Source organism: Aegilops tauschii, chromosome 6 (assembly GCF_002575655.3).
Source record: "Aegilops tauschii subsp. strangulata cultivar AL8/78 chromosome 6, Aet v6.0, whole genome shotgun sequence".
NCBI lineage: Eukaryota > Viridiplantae > Streptophyta > Magnoliopsida > Poales > Poaceae > Aegilops > Aegilops tauschii.
Window position 1 is genome coordinate 11,317,806 of NC_053040.3, and position 19,639 is coordinate 11,337,444.

Sequence of the window (19,639 nt, forward strand, 5' to 3'; positions counted from 1 at the left end):
GACGGTGGCGTCGCTGGACGGCGGGGAGGTGCTGCAGGAGGCCCGAAGGTGGCCGGCGGCGAGCTCCTTGTCGGAGCAGAAGCGATGAGGCGACCGACAGCGGAGCGGCGCAAGGAGTGAGAGATCGCCGGCGTGGAGGGCTTCAGCGGCGACACAACGACGTGGTGGTGCTCAGACGCAGCCGTGCATAGAGGAGGTCGGGGGCTCGGGGCTGTTGTGACCGAGAGAGAGAGAGAGAGAGAAACCTGACAAGTGGGCCCACCTAGGTCAAAACCACCGTTGACTAGTGCCACATCAGCAGCGGGTGGATAAAAACCAGCCTGGGGGGCGTTTTGTCCGGTTTGGGTTTGTTTGGGGGTAAAAGAAGCCGAAAAATAGATCGGTGGGTAAAGTGAACCACCCACTTTATTCAGGGTAGTAAAATGGACTTTTTTCTTTCCAGAAATAGGAGCAAACGATCAGACGAAGGAGCGCAGCAGCGGTCGCATCGTCGGCTTCGTCGCCGTCGGGGGAGGTGACTCCAGTCTGCAAGGATGATTGCCATTCATCAGCTGCCTCGAGTCGGAGATGAGGCGCTGGTCCGCCGGTGGAAGTGCCTTCCCTGTCGTAGATCCTCCACTTGACGCCCAACCGGTCGTGGTGGCGCCGCCCTCGATTTCCAGCGCCAACGTATTTCCGGTGAAGGTCTTGATAAAGATCTTCATCTGATTGCCGCCGTTCAAAGGTAGATCAACGACTGCACGCCAGCTAGCGTAGGTAGCTGGTGGCTGGTGCTAGTGGCGGTGGGACATAGGGTTTCTTTGACTGGCATATAGAGCCAGTTCTTTTGGGCAATTCTCCCCTTCCCAGCTTGTCCCAGAATTGCCATTATATTTTTTTCTTACAATTCCTAGCTGGTTAAGGTCTAATTAGTTAGGAATTGTAAAAAAAAAATAGAGTGGCAATTCTGGGAGAAGCTGGGAAGGGGGTCAACTCTGGGAAAAGAACTGTTTGTCAAACTTTGGCAAGTCGGAAGTTATGTTCTTTTCATTGGCTTTGTTTCTGCATCTTTCTCCAAAGACCTTAAAATATTTTACGCTACTTCTTAACTATATTTTTCTGTTTCAGTAGTCAGAACACTAAATTAACCAACTTTGGATTGGCTACAGATGATGCACTGAATTAGCATTACTAGGAGAATGCAGTTCTTTTATGCTGGTTATTCTGGGATGACTGACAATGGGAACCAGGTTTCACTATGTGAGCATAAATACAAAGTTTCTCATTGCGTACGTAACTGAATCCTTACCCGTAGTAGTAGCAAGACTCGTTGAGCTTTGTATTTTGTTACTAAAGATCTGTTTATACGATGGAGAATTAGAAATTGCAGTAATTCTGCATTTTAGTCTTGTATTACTTCATTCACTTGACAATGTCAATATGTGTGCTTCCTATAGCATTTAGTTAGTTGTGTGTGGATTTTTAGAATGCTATTTACTTCTCTCTTTTGTGCAGTTAGTTTTTGAAATAATATACAGAAGCATGTAATATTAGGTTAGAAAAGTAATTATAATATTTGCTCAAAGTATTTATTACATATTTTCGCAAGTGTTGCACAACCTATGTGAACCATCAGACTGATTGGGAAAAGGAAAAATATTTAACCAAACGATCAGAATTTTGTTGCAACTATATTGCAAATTCATAGAAGAATCCATGCTATCCTTGAACTTGGAACTCTATGATCGTTGTAACTTCTCTGAAAATGCTGAACTCATGTTCTTTTGTGACAATCTGAAGCTATCTTGCATAGTTATTAGTTGGGTTAACTGACAAAAGATCGAACTTCTTCTGAAATGCCTCCAAGTCATGGTAACAAATGCGAGCTCTCAGTCAGATGCTTTTTTATGTCTTATACCTTATTTTACACATATGGAAATGAATAAATGTTCACATATTAAAACACACACAATTGTTCACTCAGTTATATCTTATGCTAATGCCCCAATGCTAATACTTCCAGGAACACTTCTTGCCATTGTTTGTGTGTACATAATTACTGCTTTAGTGCACTCATGGTGGACAACTTGTTGCTCGCTCAACTAAAGCCTTTGAATCCACCTGCTGCTCCTCATTGTGTTTTAGGGCCAATCACAGTGAAGATCAATGAAATCCGTGGGATCAGGTCCTTTTGTGTTCCGCAGAATCAAAATTTTACTGCAAATGGAATCTCCGGTGATTGGACACATGCATGTAATTGCTTACTGTGAAAATCCCTGTAATGTCAAGTGTTACAACTGGATGGATGGTTTTTAAGTATTTTTCTTTTAAATAAAGACCAGATCTGAAATTTAGTTACACTCTTTTCATAGAGTTCGCATATACTACAGTGTCCAAAATTTCCGAATTCCCTGATGGTTGTACTCCACTCAATTGGTTGCTGAAATTCAACCCGGCGCAGCAAAGCGCGCTTTCACTTCTAGTATAAATATATTTCCAAATTACTTGCCCTCGTTGAGACACTATTGTGAATAGTCTAACAAAATGATTTGTCAGAAACTTTCTGGAAACTTATGCAGCGATTTAATAAAGAAAGTAGCACTACCCCGAGGGGTGTACTTGTTTTCTTCATCACAATCTATACTGAACTAAAATTCAGAAAGATAAGAGGAAAATCAATCCTACTTTGACCATGAGCAGGAAGATATTTGAATCAGGTGAAAAAAGCCCCTTGCCCCCGCGCCGTCCCCCCGCGGGCGGCTCGGGCGGCGGCGCCAGATCCCGCCGCGGGCTCCCTCCCCTTCCTCCTCCCGCCTCCGCCGCCGGCCGGGACCGCCAGGTTTAAGCCCCTTGCGGTGGCTGGCGGCAGGGGATCTCTCCTCCACGTCTTGTTGCTGGTGGGCGCGGGGCTCCCTCCCTGGGCGGTGGCATCGGGCGTGCACAGGGCCCGGCGGCGAGGCGGCTCTCCCTCCGGTCGGCGGCGCGCTGCGGTGCTGCGGCGGTGGATAGGTGCTTGGCCCGCGGCGGCTGTGCCCCGTGGTGGCGGCGGGGGCCCGGCTTCGGTCCTCCGGTGGTGCTACGGGTGGTCTTCCTTCCCCATCGGGGGCGTGCGGTGGTGTTCCTCGGGTAGCGGTGGTTCCGGCGGCGGCGCTGCGCCGGATGGTGAGGATGCTAACTGCATCGTGGTGACGGGAGCTTCTCGAGTCCTTTCTGGCTCGGCTGGGCCATGGGCCTGGTGTGCTCCTATTGTCGCGTCCGGCCAGTGACCGCCAAAGGCGGTGGAGGTTGTCCCCTCCCGCGTGGCTGCTGATTTTGCCGCTCCTTGTTCCCGGCTGTCCCCTCTCGGATCCGTCGGTCTCGCTTCTCTTTCCATGGTGAGACGGCGGTGGTGATCTAAAGATCGTGGTGGCGCATGTTGGTGGGCGGCAAGATTGGTGGAGTGCGACGGAGCGGCCGGGGCTGTGGATGTGTGGCGGACGGGAGAAATCCCTGTCGGCTTGGTCGGCACCGACGCGGTGACGCCCGCGGGCGCCACTGTTCCTTCCTGAAGGGCGTCGGGCTTGCCTCTTCCACACACCCCTCCGTGTACCGGGGGAAACCCTAGGACCAGTCCGGGCAACAGCATCGGCATCGTCGTGTTCCTTCCTGAAGGTGTTGCTTGGTATGCGGCAGTCCGAAGTGCTAGGAGCGTGGTGGAAATTCTCCGGCGGGCGCAGCGGTTGCGGGTCACCATCGTTTTCGTCGATCCGACTCTGTTGTCATTAGTTTCTTTTTCTTCCTCTGTTATTTCTTTTGGGCTTGCTTGTGCTGTCTGCCCCAGCATCGGACTATCAGTTGTATCGTGTGGTTGCTATATCTATATAGCAGGGCGAAAGCCTATTTCGAGAGATATTTGAATCAAAAACATTTAACAATCCCAAGTGGCAATGTCTAGTTACTACGAAGGTATTGTAGAACAGGATCCTTCCATTATAGGAAGCAACCTTCGGTGTGGTTATTGGCGGATCCACAGTTGAGCGAGCAGGGTGGCCATCCCAGGTCCCCGACGATTGTAAATGGACGTGTCTCGACGGAAATTTATAGAAAAATTGTTGCCAGCGAATGAAGGGGCACTCACTCGCATGTACTAGTTGCTTTCTGTTCATGATACTTATGTGTATGTGCACATCTTATCATATACAGTGGTTGATAAAGAGCTGATCATAATATTTTCTTATGCGTCCCATTTGTCCAGAGAAGAAAAATAATAATCATACAATGGGTTGTCACTTAATGTTATCTCCAGTGATTATTGTTTTTTATATTGAACTAGAGAATCTCCAACCGGAATTGCCGAATATGACCCCATATATGTCCACGGACGGGAGCCAATCACCCCCTATATCCTACTAGACATCCATACCCCTCATTTCCAAAACCTCAATTCCATCCAAACAAATTTACCTGGATAACTGAACAATACAAAAAACATGGAACAATTGATATAAACACACACACAAAATTAGTTTAGATTGGAATAATGCATAGTTAAAACATAAAATTTATTCAGAGTGCATAGTTCAAACTGTAAATTCAATGATTTCCAGTATGGATCCACATATGCTCCACGAGATCATTGAGTAGTTGCATATGTGTCTAGGTATCTCAAAGTTGTCGATGTATCTCTAGGAAGTTCACAACATGCGTTGCATCTTGTTTCATGAGGCGGACATGTACTCCGGTCTTCTCAAAATCATGTGTGCGGACTACTCCTTCGCCCACATCCGCCACAATCATGTTGTGCAAGATTACACAACAAGTTATGATCTGCCACAAATGTCTTTTGATAACACATATTTGTAGCTCCACGAACGATAACCAACGAGCTAGGAACATTCCAAATGCCCTCTCAACATCCTTCCTAACATATTCTTGCATTGTTGCAAAGAGACGTTGTTTGTTACCTTAGGATCAGGTATAGTATTCACAAACGCCTCCCACCGATAGATGCCATTAGACGGATCGTACCCCATGGTGTAGTTGTGTCTGTTGACACTTGATGGTGTAGTTGCATGCTAGAGCCCCAGCACAAAGGCTTTTGGACAATGAAGATCGTTGAAGCACATTAATGTCAATGTGAGAACCGGGCATGCCAAAGAAAGCATGTAAAGTCCACAAGTCCTTTGATGCTACTGCTTTAAGTATGATGGCTGCCTCTTTAGTGTGACCTTGGAACTGCCCGCACAAATCTGATGGGTGGTTCTTCCATTGCCAAAGCATGCAATCGGCTGAATTGAGCATACCTGGAAAACCTCTTGCTGCTGCAATTGCCAATAACTTTCTATGTCCTCCGTAGTTAGTTCTCTCAAGTACTCAAGTCCAAGCACCTTCACCATGGTGTAGGAAATTTTTTCCATTCCCTCAATGCATGTGCTCTCCCCGTCCAGACGACCCCGTCAATGACATCTCTAGATGTACCATATGCAAGCATCATTAGAGCAAGCGTGCATTTCTGCATAGAAAGAGAACAACAATTTTCCACAACTATACTTCCTCAGCGTGAAGCAGATCATATGCATTCACACATACACTATGCACAAGATCACGTGACTCCTTATCCAAAAGGATTCCCCAAAAACTCATGGAATAGCCGCCCGGGTTTGAAGTAGTTGTCGTAGTGATCTCGTTGTCTCTTTATCCTACCACGTTATGTTGCCCCGACATCAAACCCTTGAATTTGGGAACATGCTCCTCTTTCTTCTCTACTTCTCCAAGGATGCTCATCATCAGCACTAAGTCAGCATCTTTTTCGTCATCATGTCTGAATCCAACGAATTGATGAACTCTTTGAAAATGAATTTATCAAGCTCCTCGTAAGGAACCTCATCACCCAATGAATCCATCGTTCCTACAAATGATAAAAAGAACCTAAAAAACAGCTCCAAAGTTTTAGTAAACACATGGCAGGTGAGATGTATATCCGACGGAGTAGGACGTACCGGGGCGAGAGGGGCGGCGAACGTGTCCGAGAAGCAATGAAGCCCAGGAGGGACAAGGGGCGGTGGTGGCGTTGTGGGTTGGGGACGGTGGCGAAGCTAGGGTGGGGATAGCGGCAGAGCTAGGCAATGGTGGTCAAACAAGCATAGAAGTGAGAGGAAGAGGGCAGATCGGGCAAGGGTTGGTCACATTTGAAGGGATTTGGGGCGGGTCTGACCTGTCGGATTTGACGTGTTGTACACGTCCGACCGTGCCCAAGCTACCCCAAGTACGCTCCATATATGGGTCAGTTGCCCCAAATTCGCTCCACATATGGATCGGGTCTGAAGGTTCGGTTGGATGGCGATACTTTGTCAGATGGTGTCTGGACTGTGACGTAATGGGATGGAGAGGGGGTCCGGTATAATGCGCAATACTTTTCGGCTAATGGTGCCAACTTTAAGCTTATTTTATGAGCCAAAAATGACGGAAAATAGTAATTGGCGAACGTTCGCCTAGCCGAAACTACTAGCAAACGCCTAAACCGCCGCATGATCTTGATCCTACGGTGCGGATTGGTTGACTTTTTCACACTCAAAACTAAAGAAATGCCATGACAGTTTTGCAAAAAAGCCACCAAGTTTTCTCAATACGCAGAAACTGCCACACAAACGTTCGCAAATGGCATCTCATGTGGCGAACGTTCGCTCGCCAGATATGCCAACCCAAAAACGATGGTCACCCGTACGGTACACCGGCCCCGACAGCTGTCGCCTTCCATGTGGGCCCCGCGCGACCAGATAGGAGGAGGCAGACACGTCACGCGGGCACGGTCACCCACGCGAAGGGAGAAGCTTCTCTCTCTCTCCAACCTCCTCCGCCACCGCCGCGCCGCACCGCCCATCTCTCCTGCTCCTCGTCGGCGGCAATGGACGGCGGAGGCGACGGGGCCCAGGGCCTGGAGGAGCAGGCGGCGGCGGCGGCCGAGGCGGCGCGGGAGCTGCGGGACGCCGCGGCGGCCCTCGCCGTGCGCCGCGCCGCCGACGAGGACGCGCTGCGCCGCCGCGCCGTCGCGCTGGACGCCGACGTCCGCCGCCTCCAGGGCTCCCTCGCCCCCCTCGACCCCGCCACGCTCGACAAGGTCCGCGTGCCCCCCCTTCGCCCGCCCCCTCCTCTGTCTCTCTCTCTCTGCCTGATTCGAAATTCGATCCCCGTCGCCCCCTCCTCGCGCCGCGGCCCTCGCTGCGGCCAGCTCTCGAGGCAGCACCGTGTCGCTGCTGCCTCGCGCCCGCGCGCGTGCCTAGAGATGCGGGCTCCGCGTGTGTGTGCGGCATCGGAATCTGCTCCCTGATCCGGTTGAATTCGCTGCTGTACGAAGATGTGGCGCTTCTTATTGGCCCAGGAGTGCACGGATTTGTGGCGCGCGCATCGAATTGCTGGATGCTGGCCAATCAGTCGCTGCTTCATCTCGCCTGAGCACTAGGATTTCCTCTTCACCAGTTCTCGAGCTGACACAGTATATAGTTGGGCTAACACCAACCTTGCAGTGCGAAGCTAGAGATTATTACTCCATATGCTAGAGATTGTTCATCTGAAGCTAGAGATTATTAAGCCCAGAATTGTTCATCTGAAGCTAGAGATTATTGCTCCATATGCTAGCCACACGCATCTTGCAAAGTGCTCCCATGTGTTTATCGTTTTGCGAGTACTTCCATGTGTAGTTTCGGCATGTACAAATGATAGTATACATACTATTTTCTTATGTTCTCGTTTGTATTGTTTCAGTTGCTTAAATAAGAATCGCCGTCTCCAGTTCCCGTTATGTTACCACTGCTTATCTTACTAGTATATATACTATTTGTCTTATGTTCTTGTTTGTATTCTGTTGCCATATGTGCAGGTCGAGGAGGAACTGGAGCGTGCCAGGGCAGCAATCTTGGACGGCGACGTGGCTGCGTTTCTCCCAAGCAAGGGAAATGGTCAGTTACATTTTGTTTCCTTCCTGGCCCCCATTTTGTCTGGGCTGAAGTTTAGTTGTTTCTTTATGAGTTGTGGTTGAAGCGCACTATGTCTGAACCTTTAGGAAAGTTCCTTAAGAAGTTTGTTGGCCCTGTGAATGTGCGGGTGGCAAGGAAGGAGGATAAGCTCAAAGTGAAGGACGAGTACAACAATTATAGGGTAATAATCTTCAGATGTTTTTCCTTTAGATATTGTGTGGGTACTTTTTCTGGTATGGTATCAAGAAGTAAATAGATTAAAATTATCTGCTTATATTCTTCACGACCTCCAGTATGATGATTAATGCATTCTGAACTTTTAACGATTTTCGTGGTGAAACATAAACTTCTAATGGTTGTTCCTATTTGTGTTGCATAAATTTTGGTTTATGTTAACAATATGGCCTATGTCACAGTTTCCCTGACACTGCTGACAACGATGTAAGCTAAATTTGAACTATCAACACCCGCAAAATAAAAATAAAAATTGAACTATCAAGATTATACGTCTGTATGTTCAAGCTCACAGTCATGCAAATTGAAAATCTCCTGCCTGTTTTGCATGTGATAAAGTTGGCTTAGCTAATACAGACAAACATAATGTTGTACTGTATGCTGGTAATTATGCTTCAAGGTTCTGTAAGATTACCATCTATGTTCAGTTCAAATTGTGTTTTGTTAGTGAAATATTGTAAGCTTGCTAACATTTTTTATCTTCCGAATTTCTACACCATGCCTGACGATCTAGATGGTTTAACCTTTTCTATTGGCAGGATAGGGCTGCCTATATGTTCCTGTTGTTTCCATCCACTCTCCTGTTACTGAGATGGTGGGTGTGGGATGGGTGCCTTCCAGCATTGGCAGTTCAGGTGTACCAGGTATTTGTTGAGTACTTTCACATACCCTGAGTATATTTCCTGAGCTCATCGCATCATTGTCCGACAGAATTGATCAAAAGACTATGTTTCCACTTTGCAGGCTTGGTTATTATTCCTCTACACAAGTTTTGCTTTGCGGGAGAATGTGTTGCTTGTAAATGGAAGTGATATCCGTCCTTGGTAAGGATCAAAACTTTCATCACTTAATATATAAAATTGTAGACTGCAGCATTCAAGCAATTCGTTTTTTGATACTTGTCAGTCAAGTGTGCTCAAATTTTAATAAATGTCTTTATTTAGCTCTAAAATCTGGCATCGACACATCTGTTTGTTTTGTTCCAGCAAGGCCATGTTTAGTTTGTTCTCCAAATCTTGCAAAATCAATTTCTTCTCCAAAGCATGACTATCTGATAATAATCATAAGTGCTGCTATATTTTCAGGTGGATATACCACCACTATTTAGCAATGCTAATGGCTCTTGTTAGCCTTACTTGGGAGATAAAGGGACAGCCTGATTGCTCGAGTAAGCAGGTATATGATACTTCTGTAGAAGTTGGTATGTTGCTTTGTTGTTAGTCCCAAATTTTAAAGACTATAAACTCACAATCTGGCCTTTTTGCAGAGAGGGGTACAGCTTTTCTTGCGTTGGGCAATCATGCAAGGAATTGCGATGCATCTACAGAATAGGTACCAGCGTCAAAGATTACGCACCCGAATTGCTCTGGGAAAGGTGAGGCCTTTCTTTGATTTAACAAATAGATCGATATGTGCCCTTTGCTCATTTAATATTAGAACTTTGCAACTTGAGTATAAGAAGAGTAACTAGTATTATTAAATAAGATTCTGATCAGTATCAACTGTAGATGATCCTGCATATAATCAAAGTATTCATGGAGATCTATAGTTGGTGCTTGTGAAAAGCAATTCAGTTCGCTTGTTGTTTAGCTAGGATTTGGAGAGAGCACTTGCACAAATAAATGAATATAAGAGTTGTGATCTTCCCTAAAATAAATCATATGGGAAAATGCTTTTTTGTAAACTTGATGGACTGTTAAATCGATGTTGTCATTTCTCTACCTTTTCCACCGTAACCTCTTGTACCAGTAAGAGTAATATTTCCTCTGTCTCTTTTTGATTTACTCTGTTGTCATTGACTACTTGCAGGCTAAAAGAATGGATGTCGTTGCTGGAGAAACAGCTGGTGTGGAAGGGCAGCTATTGCTACTATATCCTGTTCTTTTTGTATTACAGGTAGGTGTCAGGCGAGCCCATAAAACACGTCAGCTCTTGGTTTTCCCATAATATGGCAACTAAGCAGGGCCTTGGGAAACTAATTAGCGGTCGGTAGATGACCAATTCTTGGTGGTCATGTTGTTTGGTTCTTGATACTTTAGTTACATGTGTCTTTACCTTACTGTTCAGTCGAAGTGAGAATAGGAGCAACAAGATGGCTAGTAGGCCATTATATTCTTTCTAGGTCTGCACCATCGGATCTCATCTTGGTCACTCATGTTTACAGGGGTTTGAAGCATATGTTGGAGTGTTGCTTCTTCAGACGGCGTGGCACGGGCTCACCTCTGAATGGCAGGCAAGTATTAAGCCAATGGTATTCACAGTTGCAATACGAAGTTTCCATGAGGATTAGGCTATGCACTAGTTAACTGCCAAATGTGTTGTTGTCTGGCCTATTATTCGGTCCCCCGGAAGTGACTCCTGTGATCTTGTCGTCGCCCACCTTTCCAGGTCATAGTGTGCGGGATCTTGCTGGTGGTGATGGCGGTTGGTAACTTCGTCAACACGGTGGAGACTCTGGCCCTGAAACTGAGGTTCAAAGCAAAGATGAAGAGGACGAGGCACAGGCAGGACCCTGGGCAGGGCGGTCCGGACCGCCTGCATCAAAATTGATAGTAATCCAGTATGGTGCCACCCCATGCCTGGAATGGAAACAACAACAACACTGACAAAACCATCTCTTCTGTAAATCCTTAAATCGGTACACCATTTTTTGTTCCGTTCCCGTGTGTGTGCTCGTGGTTTTTCTTTTTCTGTTACTAGTAAAATTCGGCCCCGTAGCAACGAAGCCCTATGCTCCGTTCCATGCACGATATGGCGACTCGACGGACAATAATGACACTTTCAAGTTGGTGCAATCATTGTGTATTATTGACTGTTGCTTGTCCAGCACTTTTGACAGCAGGCATGCTTGAACCAAGTGTCCCAGAAGCTCAAACGCTCGATGCTCTTTCTAACTGGCATCGAGTAGTGGTGTAGTAGTACCTGGCCCTTCAATTATTCAGTACTCTCCTAACCCAGGGACTAATTGTTCAGTACATGTGCTGCTATTTGCTCTCTTGTTAACATCCTGGCCCTGTGTTTCCATCTTGTGGTCCAGCAAATTCTGCTGCTAGTGGTAGTCTAGTAGCCAGAAACATTTTGCAACCTGCCAATCACGGCGACACCCCTTGGGACTCGGCGAAAACCATGGAAATCCCTTCTATCACCATGATTGCAATTTTTATACATTGGGGATCTTGGTCCATTCCTTCCTCAGATCCTCCAACGATTATATATATATCCAACTCCTTTTATAGAATCCCGTAATATATCTATGTCGTCCGATACCTGCCCCTGCAGCCATGATTGAATGATCATTGGGCAGTGAGCAATTTTGGAACCAAGATTTCTCATTAGCCTACATCTTGATAATAGTAGTACCATGCTGGGTAAAAGTTTAAACTATGCATTGTTGCATGGACAGGATTTTTATTGCACCCGTTTATGGAAGTAAGTGAAGTCGGATCATATTTACATCCCACTCAGTTCTAGCACTAGACACTAAACCAATCCATTTTCTACCACTAAATGTCTTCTAAAACACATACACACGAGAAGGAGGAGGAGAAGATGATGAAGCTAATGGCGCTTCTGAAAAATGGGGTCCAGTGCTCCGGTCAGCTAACTGGTCATGCGAAACAAGTCGAGCAACTTGAGATCACCGTCGCCGCCGTCCGTCCCCGCGATGGACCTCGCCGCCTTCTCCGCGACGGCGGCCCGCACCTGCGCCATGGTCGGCCGGAGCCCCGGCTGCGGCGCCACGCACTCCACGGCGATCCGCGCGACGTCGCCGGCCTCCACAGCATCATAGCCGTCGCCCAGCCTGCCGTCCACGAGCCCCGCCACCCCGGCCGCCCTCACGCGCGGCAGCACCCTGGCCGCCAGGTACTGGCCGCCGACGCCGTCCGGGCCCGGCGCGCCGGCGGCCGGCGAGCCGGTGAGGGCCTCGAGGAGCAGCACGCCGAAGCCGTACACGTCGGACTTCTTGGACACGATGCCGGTGCGGAGGAAGAAGGGGTCGGCGTAGCCCGGCGAGCCGACGGCGGCCGCGCCCCGGGCCGGCGCCACGGCCGCCGAGAAAGTGCCCTCGCAGGCCGACCCCAGGTCGCAGAGCCGCGCGCGGCCGCCGCCGTCGAGGAGCACGTTGGAGGCTGACACGTCGCCGTGCACGATGGAGACGGCGTCGTGGAGGTGCTCCAGCGCGGCGGCCACGTCGTGGAGCACCCGCATGCGGTGGCGCCAGGTGAGCGGCGGCGTGGCGGCGTGGTGGAGACGGTCCGCCAGCGTGCCGCCCGGCATGTACTCCAGCACCAGCGCGCCTCCCTCCTCTGCAAACACCACAACAAATTCAGTAATTTTCAATTCATCCTATGTATTTTCCACACACCTGGCAATGATAAAATATGCTGTATTGCTGTATTTAAGTATGTATACAATTGAAATTGAGTAGTAGTAGGAGTACGTTCTACTTCTACCGGCAGTGTAAGAAGGTGAAAAATTGTTTATTTGGATGAAGAGGAAGTTCCCTCTGTTGTTTCGTCGGCCACATGGAGGCGAGAGCGTGGAGTCAAAGCTACAGCGGCGGCAGGAGCAGTGATGGGCATTTGATTTCATTTTCATTTTCCTCTGGCGCGTGCGCGGCGGAGGAGGTGGAGGAGGGAACATTTACCGTGGTCGTCGGAGTAGGCGAGGAGGGCGACGAGGCGCGGGTGGCGGCCGACGCGGCGGAGCAGGTCGAGCTCGCGCCGGAACGCGCCGAGCCGGCGCTCGCCGCCGCCGCACCAGCGGTGCACCTTCACGGCGGCCGGGGGCCCGCCGGCCAACACGGGGATCCTGGACAGGTACACGGCGCCGCCGGAGCCGCCGCGGCCCACCACGGCCGCCTCGTCGAACCCGCCCGTCAGCGCCTCCACCTCCCGCCACGCCAGCCGCCGGGGCTCCGGCGCCTTGGGCTTCGCCCACGCCGCCGGAAGGGGCGGCTCCTGCTGCGGCACTGCTGGCGGTGCCGCCGCCCGCGCGGCGGCCTCGGGGTCGACCGCGGCGTAGGGGGCGCGCGCGGCGGGTGCGGGGGCCCGGCGGAGCGCGGCGAGGCAGAGGCGGAGGAGGAGGAGCGAGATGGCGGCCGAGGCGAGCAGCAGGAGGCAGAAGAAGACCGTGGCCAGCGCCATGGCCACGTCCATGCCGCCGCCGCCGGTGGTGAGCGCGCGCGTGTCTCCCGCGGACGCAGTGCTTGGCCTGCTTGCTTTCTTGGAGTGTGGGGGAAATGCGACGGAAGAGACACAAGGGGGAGGGAAGGGTACGATGTATATGCATGGGAGAGAATCGGAGGAGGACAAAAATGTGAGCTTTAGTCAGTAGTAGTAGTGGTGTGGTGGGTATTAAACAAGATTTGATTATGTGCTGGTAGTAGTATACCAAATACATTTAGTAGTAGGAACTTGCTGCTCATATCATTTTTCAAAAGAGAAAGCATGCGGGAATATATTGTCCGGTACGAGTTTAGTGGAATACACTTTAGTTGGAGTTTTTTAACGGGGCATGTGATTATTTTTGGAGGCTTTGATGCTAATCAGTTGGCTCAAATTTAAACTAGGTACTATACGTTCTTTTCCAAAGATTTTCTTTGTTTGAAATAGATCCAGTTCTAATGTAAAAGTTCGTCAGAAGTAATTAACGTCTTAAACATAATAAAAATTACATCGAGATCCCTGAACCGCCAAACGGTCACTTTTCCTACCAAAATGATCTGAGGTTGATAATAGTTCTCAAGTCTTTGTGCATGTGCCCCTAAGGACCAACATCTTGAACTACAGTCGTCGCCGTTAGGCTCTTAAATCGTTTTGAAAGCACCACACAACGAGATCCCTAATAGAAATCAAAGTCAGAGCTCCGCCAACTTTGTCCAAACGGACGAACTGGATGACTATCGGATCTTGAAAGAGTAAGCTTGAAGAAGAAGGGTCACCGGCCACTCGAACATCCCTCTTGCAAGGACTAAAAAACCCAAACCAAAACTCTTCGTCGGAGCCAAGACACATGAATTTCCCTCCCGGCCAGTGGAGAGAGGCACACGGAATGGTGACAAACCCACAAGCTCGCCGGCAAAGCCTAGAGAGGAAGAGTTTGCACTGGCCGCAACATACGAGGGAAAGAAAAGGAAAGAGTTAGAGATGTTTTTTTCCCCTAAGATAACAATCGTCCTCGTCCAAACAGTATTTGGATCTTCGTAAATTAAGAGGCAAAATACACCACTCAAAGGGAAAATTGAACAACTAATAATCATACTCGTCCTCCCAAGGTTACGCACGTACGTAGTGCGTACGGCCGATTGTATTTAAGTTATCGGCATCGATGCATGCGTCGACACGTACGTACGTCACGTACACGGCCAACCCATATTGAAGTTCGAGCGTACACGTGCACGGAGACTCGGTGGCAGTGTGGTTCTACCAGCTGGATCGGAGCGAAGCTTCTCCCAAAAATTTTGATTTTGAACGAGAGGATTCCCTCAAAGTGCAGTCAGGCCCGGTTCGCGAAGGTTGAACAGTGTCTCCCCATTTAATGTCGCCCCCCGGCCGAGCCCTGCGCGTGGACGGCGGAATAGTATTGCTTGCTGGATCGGGTGCTTAGAATTCACAGTTTTGCTAAAGCATACTCACATCTGCCCTAAGTATTGCACATTGAAGTCCTATATCATTAATTTTACGTGAAGTTTCGTGCAAGTATTTTTATTAGTTTTTTTTCTTTCGGGTCTATTTAGGGCACATCTAAATATGCTTAGTTATTGCACATCTAGATGATTCAATCAAACTAGAAAGAAAAAGGAAAAACGACAAAATAAAATGTTTGCACGAATCTTAGCGTAAAATCGATGATACAACACTTTATGCTTTAGCAAAATTGTTTTCTTTTTCTTTCTTGTTTGATTGAGTCATTTAGACGTGTAATAACTAGACACTAGTAGAAAAAGGGTCTAATGTGAAACTCATTAGTCCAGGTTTGGTATTGAACTGCCACTAATGTGACCATTAATGCCGGTTCTAACGGCCAGGCGGGCGGCGCTCATTAGTACTAAAGAGGTGGTGGCCTTTAGTACGGGTTGGTGGCTCCAACCGGTACTACAACCGGTACTAAAGGGGGGGGGGGGTCTTTAGTACCGGTTGGAGCCACCAACCCGTACTAAAGGTGGGTACTAAAGGTGGTGGCCTTTAGTACGGGTTGGTGGCTCCAACCGGTACTAAAGGTGGTGCGCTGCCACCCGCAGTGCATAATGTTTAGTCCCACCTCGCTAGTTGAGAGGAGCTCGCACCGGTTTATAAGCCCCGCCGCGGCTACCCTGTCGAGCTCCTCTCTAAGCAGGCCTTTGTGGGCCTATTGCAAGTCTTCTGCCCTGTGGGGCCTACTGGGCCGTACGGGCCTGCATCCTGGCCCAACTAGAGATTGGGTTTCTAGTCGTATGCAGGCCGTGCCGGTCCAGTAGGCTGGCTGTTTTTGCTTTCAAAAATAAAAATAAAAATATCATTACCAACCGGGACTAAAGGTCCCCCAGACCACGGCACGGCTCGTGCCACGTGGTGGGCCTTTGGTCCCGGTTCGTGTTAAACCGGGACTAAAGGGGGGACCTTTAGTCCCCACTCTTTAGTACCGGTTCCAGAACCGGTACTAAAGGTCCTTACGAACCGGTACTAAAAGTCGTTTTCTACTAGTGAGAGCATATTTAGATATGCCCTAGACAGACCCTACAAATTACATTGAGATTCTCAGACCACTAAAACATTATTGGTACCAGGACGAGCTGCCGACGTGCTATCGATCAAGGGTACATTATAAGTATTCCAAGTATGTAAAACACTAAAAGGAAGGAAATTTTAATTTTATTTATTGTCTTTCTGTTGAAGGGGAGCCTTGGCGCAGTGGTAAAGCTGCTCCCTTGTGACCATGTGGTCACGGGTTCAAGTCCTGGAAACAGCCTCTTACAAAAATGTAGGGAAAGGTTGCGTACTATAGACCCAAAGTGGTCGGACCCTTCCCCGGACCCTGCGCAAGCGGGAGCTACATGCACCGGGCTGCCCTTTTTATTTATTTATTTATTGTCTTTCTATTGTATAACAAAGATCAGCGTAACACTTTCCTACATAGGATGCATGCCCAATTGGCATAAAAATGTGCATTCCTACAAAGATTGGTCATTCACATTGTACATACACACAGAAGAAACTACCAGATCATGTTATTTATTTTACTTGTCCAGGTTATTTTAGGATAATTTGGAGCTAGGCAAAAAATATTTGACATGCTTCAAAATAAAATATATACATATGTCACACAAATAATTAACGAAATTTTAAAGTGAATTTTTCTATTATTATGATAAATTTATGCATCCTAATTTTTACTTAGTCCCAACGTATGTCCAACCTAGGGGAACGTACTAACCAAGCATACTTCTATCGTGTTAGTAGATAGGTAGGGTTTTAGTACTAGCAGGGGTGACGTTTGGACAGATAGCGGCACTCCTTCGAGTCAATCTTCCAGACTCCGATCCTCCTCAAGTTCGCCTGTTGGGACGGATTAGACGGAGCTCCGGCGTAGATTTCTGCAAGCTCCTTGGGGCGGTGAGGTTAGGGTTTCTCTCTGTGCGTACGCAACAACAATATTTGGTGTCAGGTTCCTTAGATTGATTTAAGGATTCAACGGCGTCGACTGCGGCTCCAGGACGCTGATCCTTAGGGGCACCTGCATGAAGACTTCCCGGCTGTCATCCACAGGGTTAGGCTGGCTCCGGTATGGGAGCGGCAACAGCGACGCGTCAGCGGCTCGTTCTGACGGCGACAATGGTCGTTTGGTGGTCCATGGACCTCGATGTAATTTTTATTATGTTTGAAGTGCTTTATACTTTCGGTGAATCTTTATAATAGATCAGATCCGTTTTGCAGAAAAAAAATGAGTAACCAGGCATGCAAAAAATCTAAAAATGCAAAGCCAATAATTGCCACTCAGCGGTGTGGGGGATGTCGGGGGAGGGAAGGGTGGCGAGGTGCGCGTGGTAGCGCCACCGGCTGTGATTGGGTCGACGTTCGACAAATGTCAGGGGGGAGGGGTCATGACGGTGGGAAGAGGAAGAAAGGCTCTCGGTTGTCGAGTTTGAATCAAACAATTTGGCTTAAATAAAAAAAAGGCACTTGTGCAACAGTCGTCTCTCTTTTTTTTAGGAAAGGCATCATGGTTAGCTTTATTCAACTAAAATAGTAGTTACATCATCCATAAGTCTAGAGAGCAGAACACCTAGAGGCTCATCTGTTCAACTTAGTGAAACTTTTTTTTTGCGGGAAATTTTTTCAATCTATTCATCTTCAATCATGGTAGTACAACGAACACTAGAAATAATAAAAATTACATCCAAATCCATAGACCACCTAGCGACGACTACAAGCACTGAATTGAGCTGAAGACGCGCCGCTGAACTTTATTATAATAATTCTAACTAGCTAACACATGCGTCGCTTGATTAAAAGTACGAAAATAATGCTTAAAGTTGACCTTTACGATCACACACTCAGCAAAGCTAGCGGCTGCTGTATTCCACCATCTTGATTGACCAGTGCAAGAATCTATCACATGGGTAGAATCAGATGAAATCTCAGAAAATTTGCGAAGTTCAAACCATCACGCGTTGACATTGCTTCCGTGGTAACCACATGGGCAGCATGTGGTATATATTTGCATTGGAGCCAGGAAATTTCCTTTGTCGTCTCTAAGGACCGCCGCCATGACACCATCACCGGCATCAACAAAGAACGATGCATCAACGTTGAGCTTTACAAGCTTTGGGTCCGGTCTGCTCCAACTTTGGTCTCTAATCCCCCTCTCCATGTTGCGAAGGCATTGTGTAGTGCTAATTAATCTGAGGTCCAAGAAACAAAACGTACACAATGCAGTTTTGAGTAGGCGAGCGGTGAACATCAAAGAATATGCAGTACCACTTAATTACTGCCGCTCTCTTATTTCTTTTGTGTCAAGGCCATGCATCAAACTTTTGTAGCTGTACATCTGTTTCCTGTAGCAAATTAGAAGCTGGGTAGCTAGGCTGATTAGTTAGGCAGCGGATCATCGCCACGTAAGTACGTATACCATTACTGTCACATGATTAGTTAAGCACAGTAAGCGCTGTAGACTATAGTACCCTGCACCGTGTGTACAAGCGCGTGGACGCGTGAACAGAGAGCGGCTGCTGTTAAAGTCGATTGAACCTCTTTGTCAGGTACACGTACACGCCTCGATTCTCTTTCGACTGCTTACCTAACTGGCGAGCTGATTAGCATGAAATGCTAGCTAGCTTCACATTTACCTGACTGGCATCTTGTTTTACTTACGTAAACTTTAGTTGTGTATTGTTGAATCATCAATGCATGGACAGACAGATAACGAACAGATTAGCGGGCTACCAGATCATCGCAATTAAATAGATCTAACCTAATACGCATAACAGTTAAGTCCTACCCATAATATACTCCTGCGGCAGCTAGCGATATATAGCTTGTCACGTGTACCCTTAAATTCGGCCGTGTCAGTGAGGCAACCGCATGACAAGTTAACGTCTTGTGACTCACGAGCTCAAACTCATGTCAATTAAAAACCCTATTGGCAGCTCTCTAGTTAGCTAGCTTCCTGTCCGATTTTTCTGATACTCTACAAGTGATCATGATAGTGTAACAAGACTACAACCTTACAAAATTTATGAAAACTTTCCTTTTTTGCCAGTGAAAAGTTATGAAAAAAAATGATGCATCTAGAAAGATATGCAGACAAATGTACATATGAAGTCTCTTGAGAAACTTTAATTGATTTCCCAATGAGTAAAATTTTAAAGTTACTGTACATCAAACTGCGGCAACGCCGGTGAGTTACGATAAATGGTGTAAGAAGGTCTTTTATGTTAGAAATAAACTAGAGGAGCCACCCGCGCGATTGCGCTGCTAGATATGCATTCTGTGTGGAATTATCATACCACTAAATTACTTGGAGGTACCAAAATATGTGGTGGTAATATTTTCTCTACATAATTAAGCAAGGACAACACATATTAATATTTTGCTCTAAAGTCAAAAGTGGGCTTTTTCCATTATTGCTTCCTGAATATTTTAAATTTTCCTTGAATGAAAATTTAATGTTATACACCTACAAAATGACATTTGTAGGTTGTAGTTGCATTGCACTGACCTGTGCGTACGTAACCAATGAGTGACTATTGTTTGTATTGAGACATTCATATAAGGCTAAAGTACTTATACATATAACTCTTTTTTGAACAAAGTAGAATTATAAAATGGTACTTGATTGTTTGTTTCTAGGTTGCCTGAGATTTTCTTGAACTAGAACCCCATTTCTTAGCATTTTGGCCAATATTCAATTATCATCAGTTGTTTCCATTCTTATTAGATATAAATTATGAGAATACATAATTTGGGTTTGATAACCATCAAACCTTGCAATGG

At 47.3% G+C, this 19,639-nt stretch overlaps 2 protein-coding genes across 2 annotated transcripts; one reads left to right on the forward strand and one right to left on the reverse strand.

Moving 5' to 3' along the window:
- Window positions 1-6,751: 6,751 nt before the first annotated feature.
- LOC109762876 (uncharacterized) lies at window positions 6,752-10,973 on the forward strand. Its single transcript, XM_020321757.4, has 10 exons — window positions 6,752-7,075; window positions 7,835-7,913; window positions 8,018-8,112; window positions 8,705-8,809; window positions 8,910-8,989; window positions 9,251-9,341; window positions 9,433-9,540; window positions 9,975-10,061; window positions 10,330-10,398; window positions 10,554-10,973. Exons 1-10 carry the CDS (start codon window positions 6,863-6,865, stop codon window positions 10,713-10,715), a joined length of 1,089 nt encoding a protein of 362 aa, XP_020177346.1. The 5' UTR covers window positions 6,752-6,862; the 3' UTR covers window positions 10,716-10,973.
- Window positions 10,974-11,534: 561 nt separating this feature from the next.
- LOC109762875 (salt tolerance receptor-like cytoplasmic kinase 1) lies at window positions 11,535-13,456 on the reverse strand. The gene is made up of 2 exons (XM_020321756.4): window positions 12,814-13,456; window positions 11,535-12,472 (listed from the first exon to the last, which is right to left on the reverse strand). The coding sequence occupies exons 1-2, from the start codon at window positions 13,322-13,324 to the stop codon at window positions 11,766-11,768; spliced, it is 1,218 nt and encodes a 405-aa protein (XP_020177345.1). The 5' UTR covers window positions 13,325-13,456; the 3' UTR covers window positions 11,535-11,765.
- Between the last annotated feature and the right edge of the window lie 6,183 nt (window positions 13,457-19,639).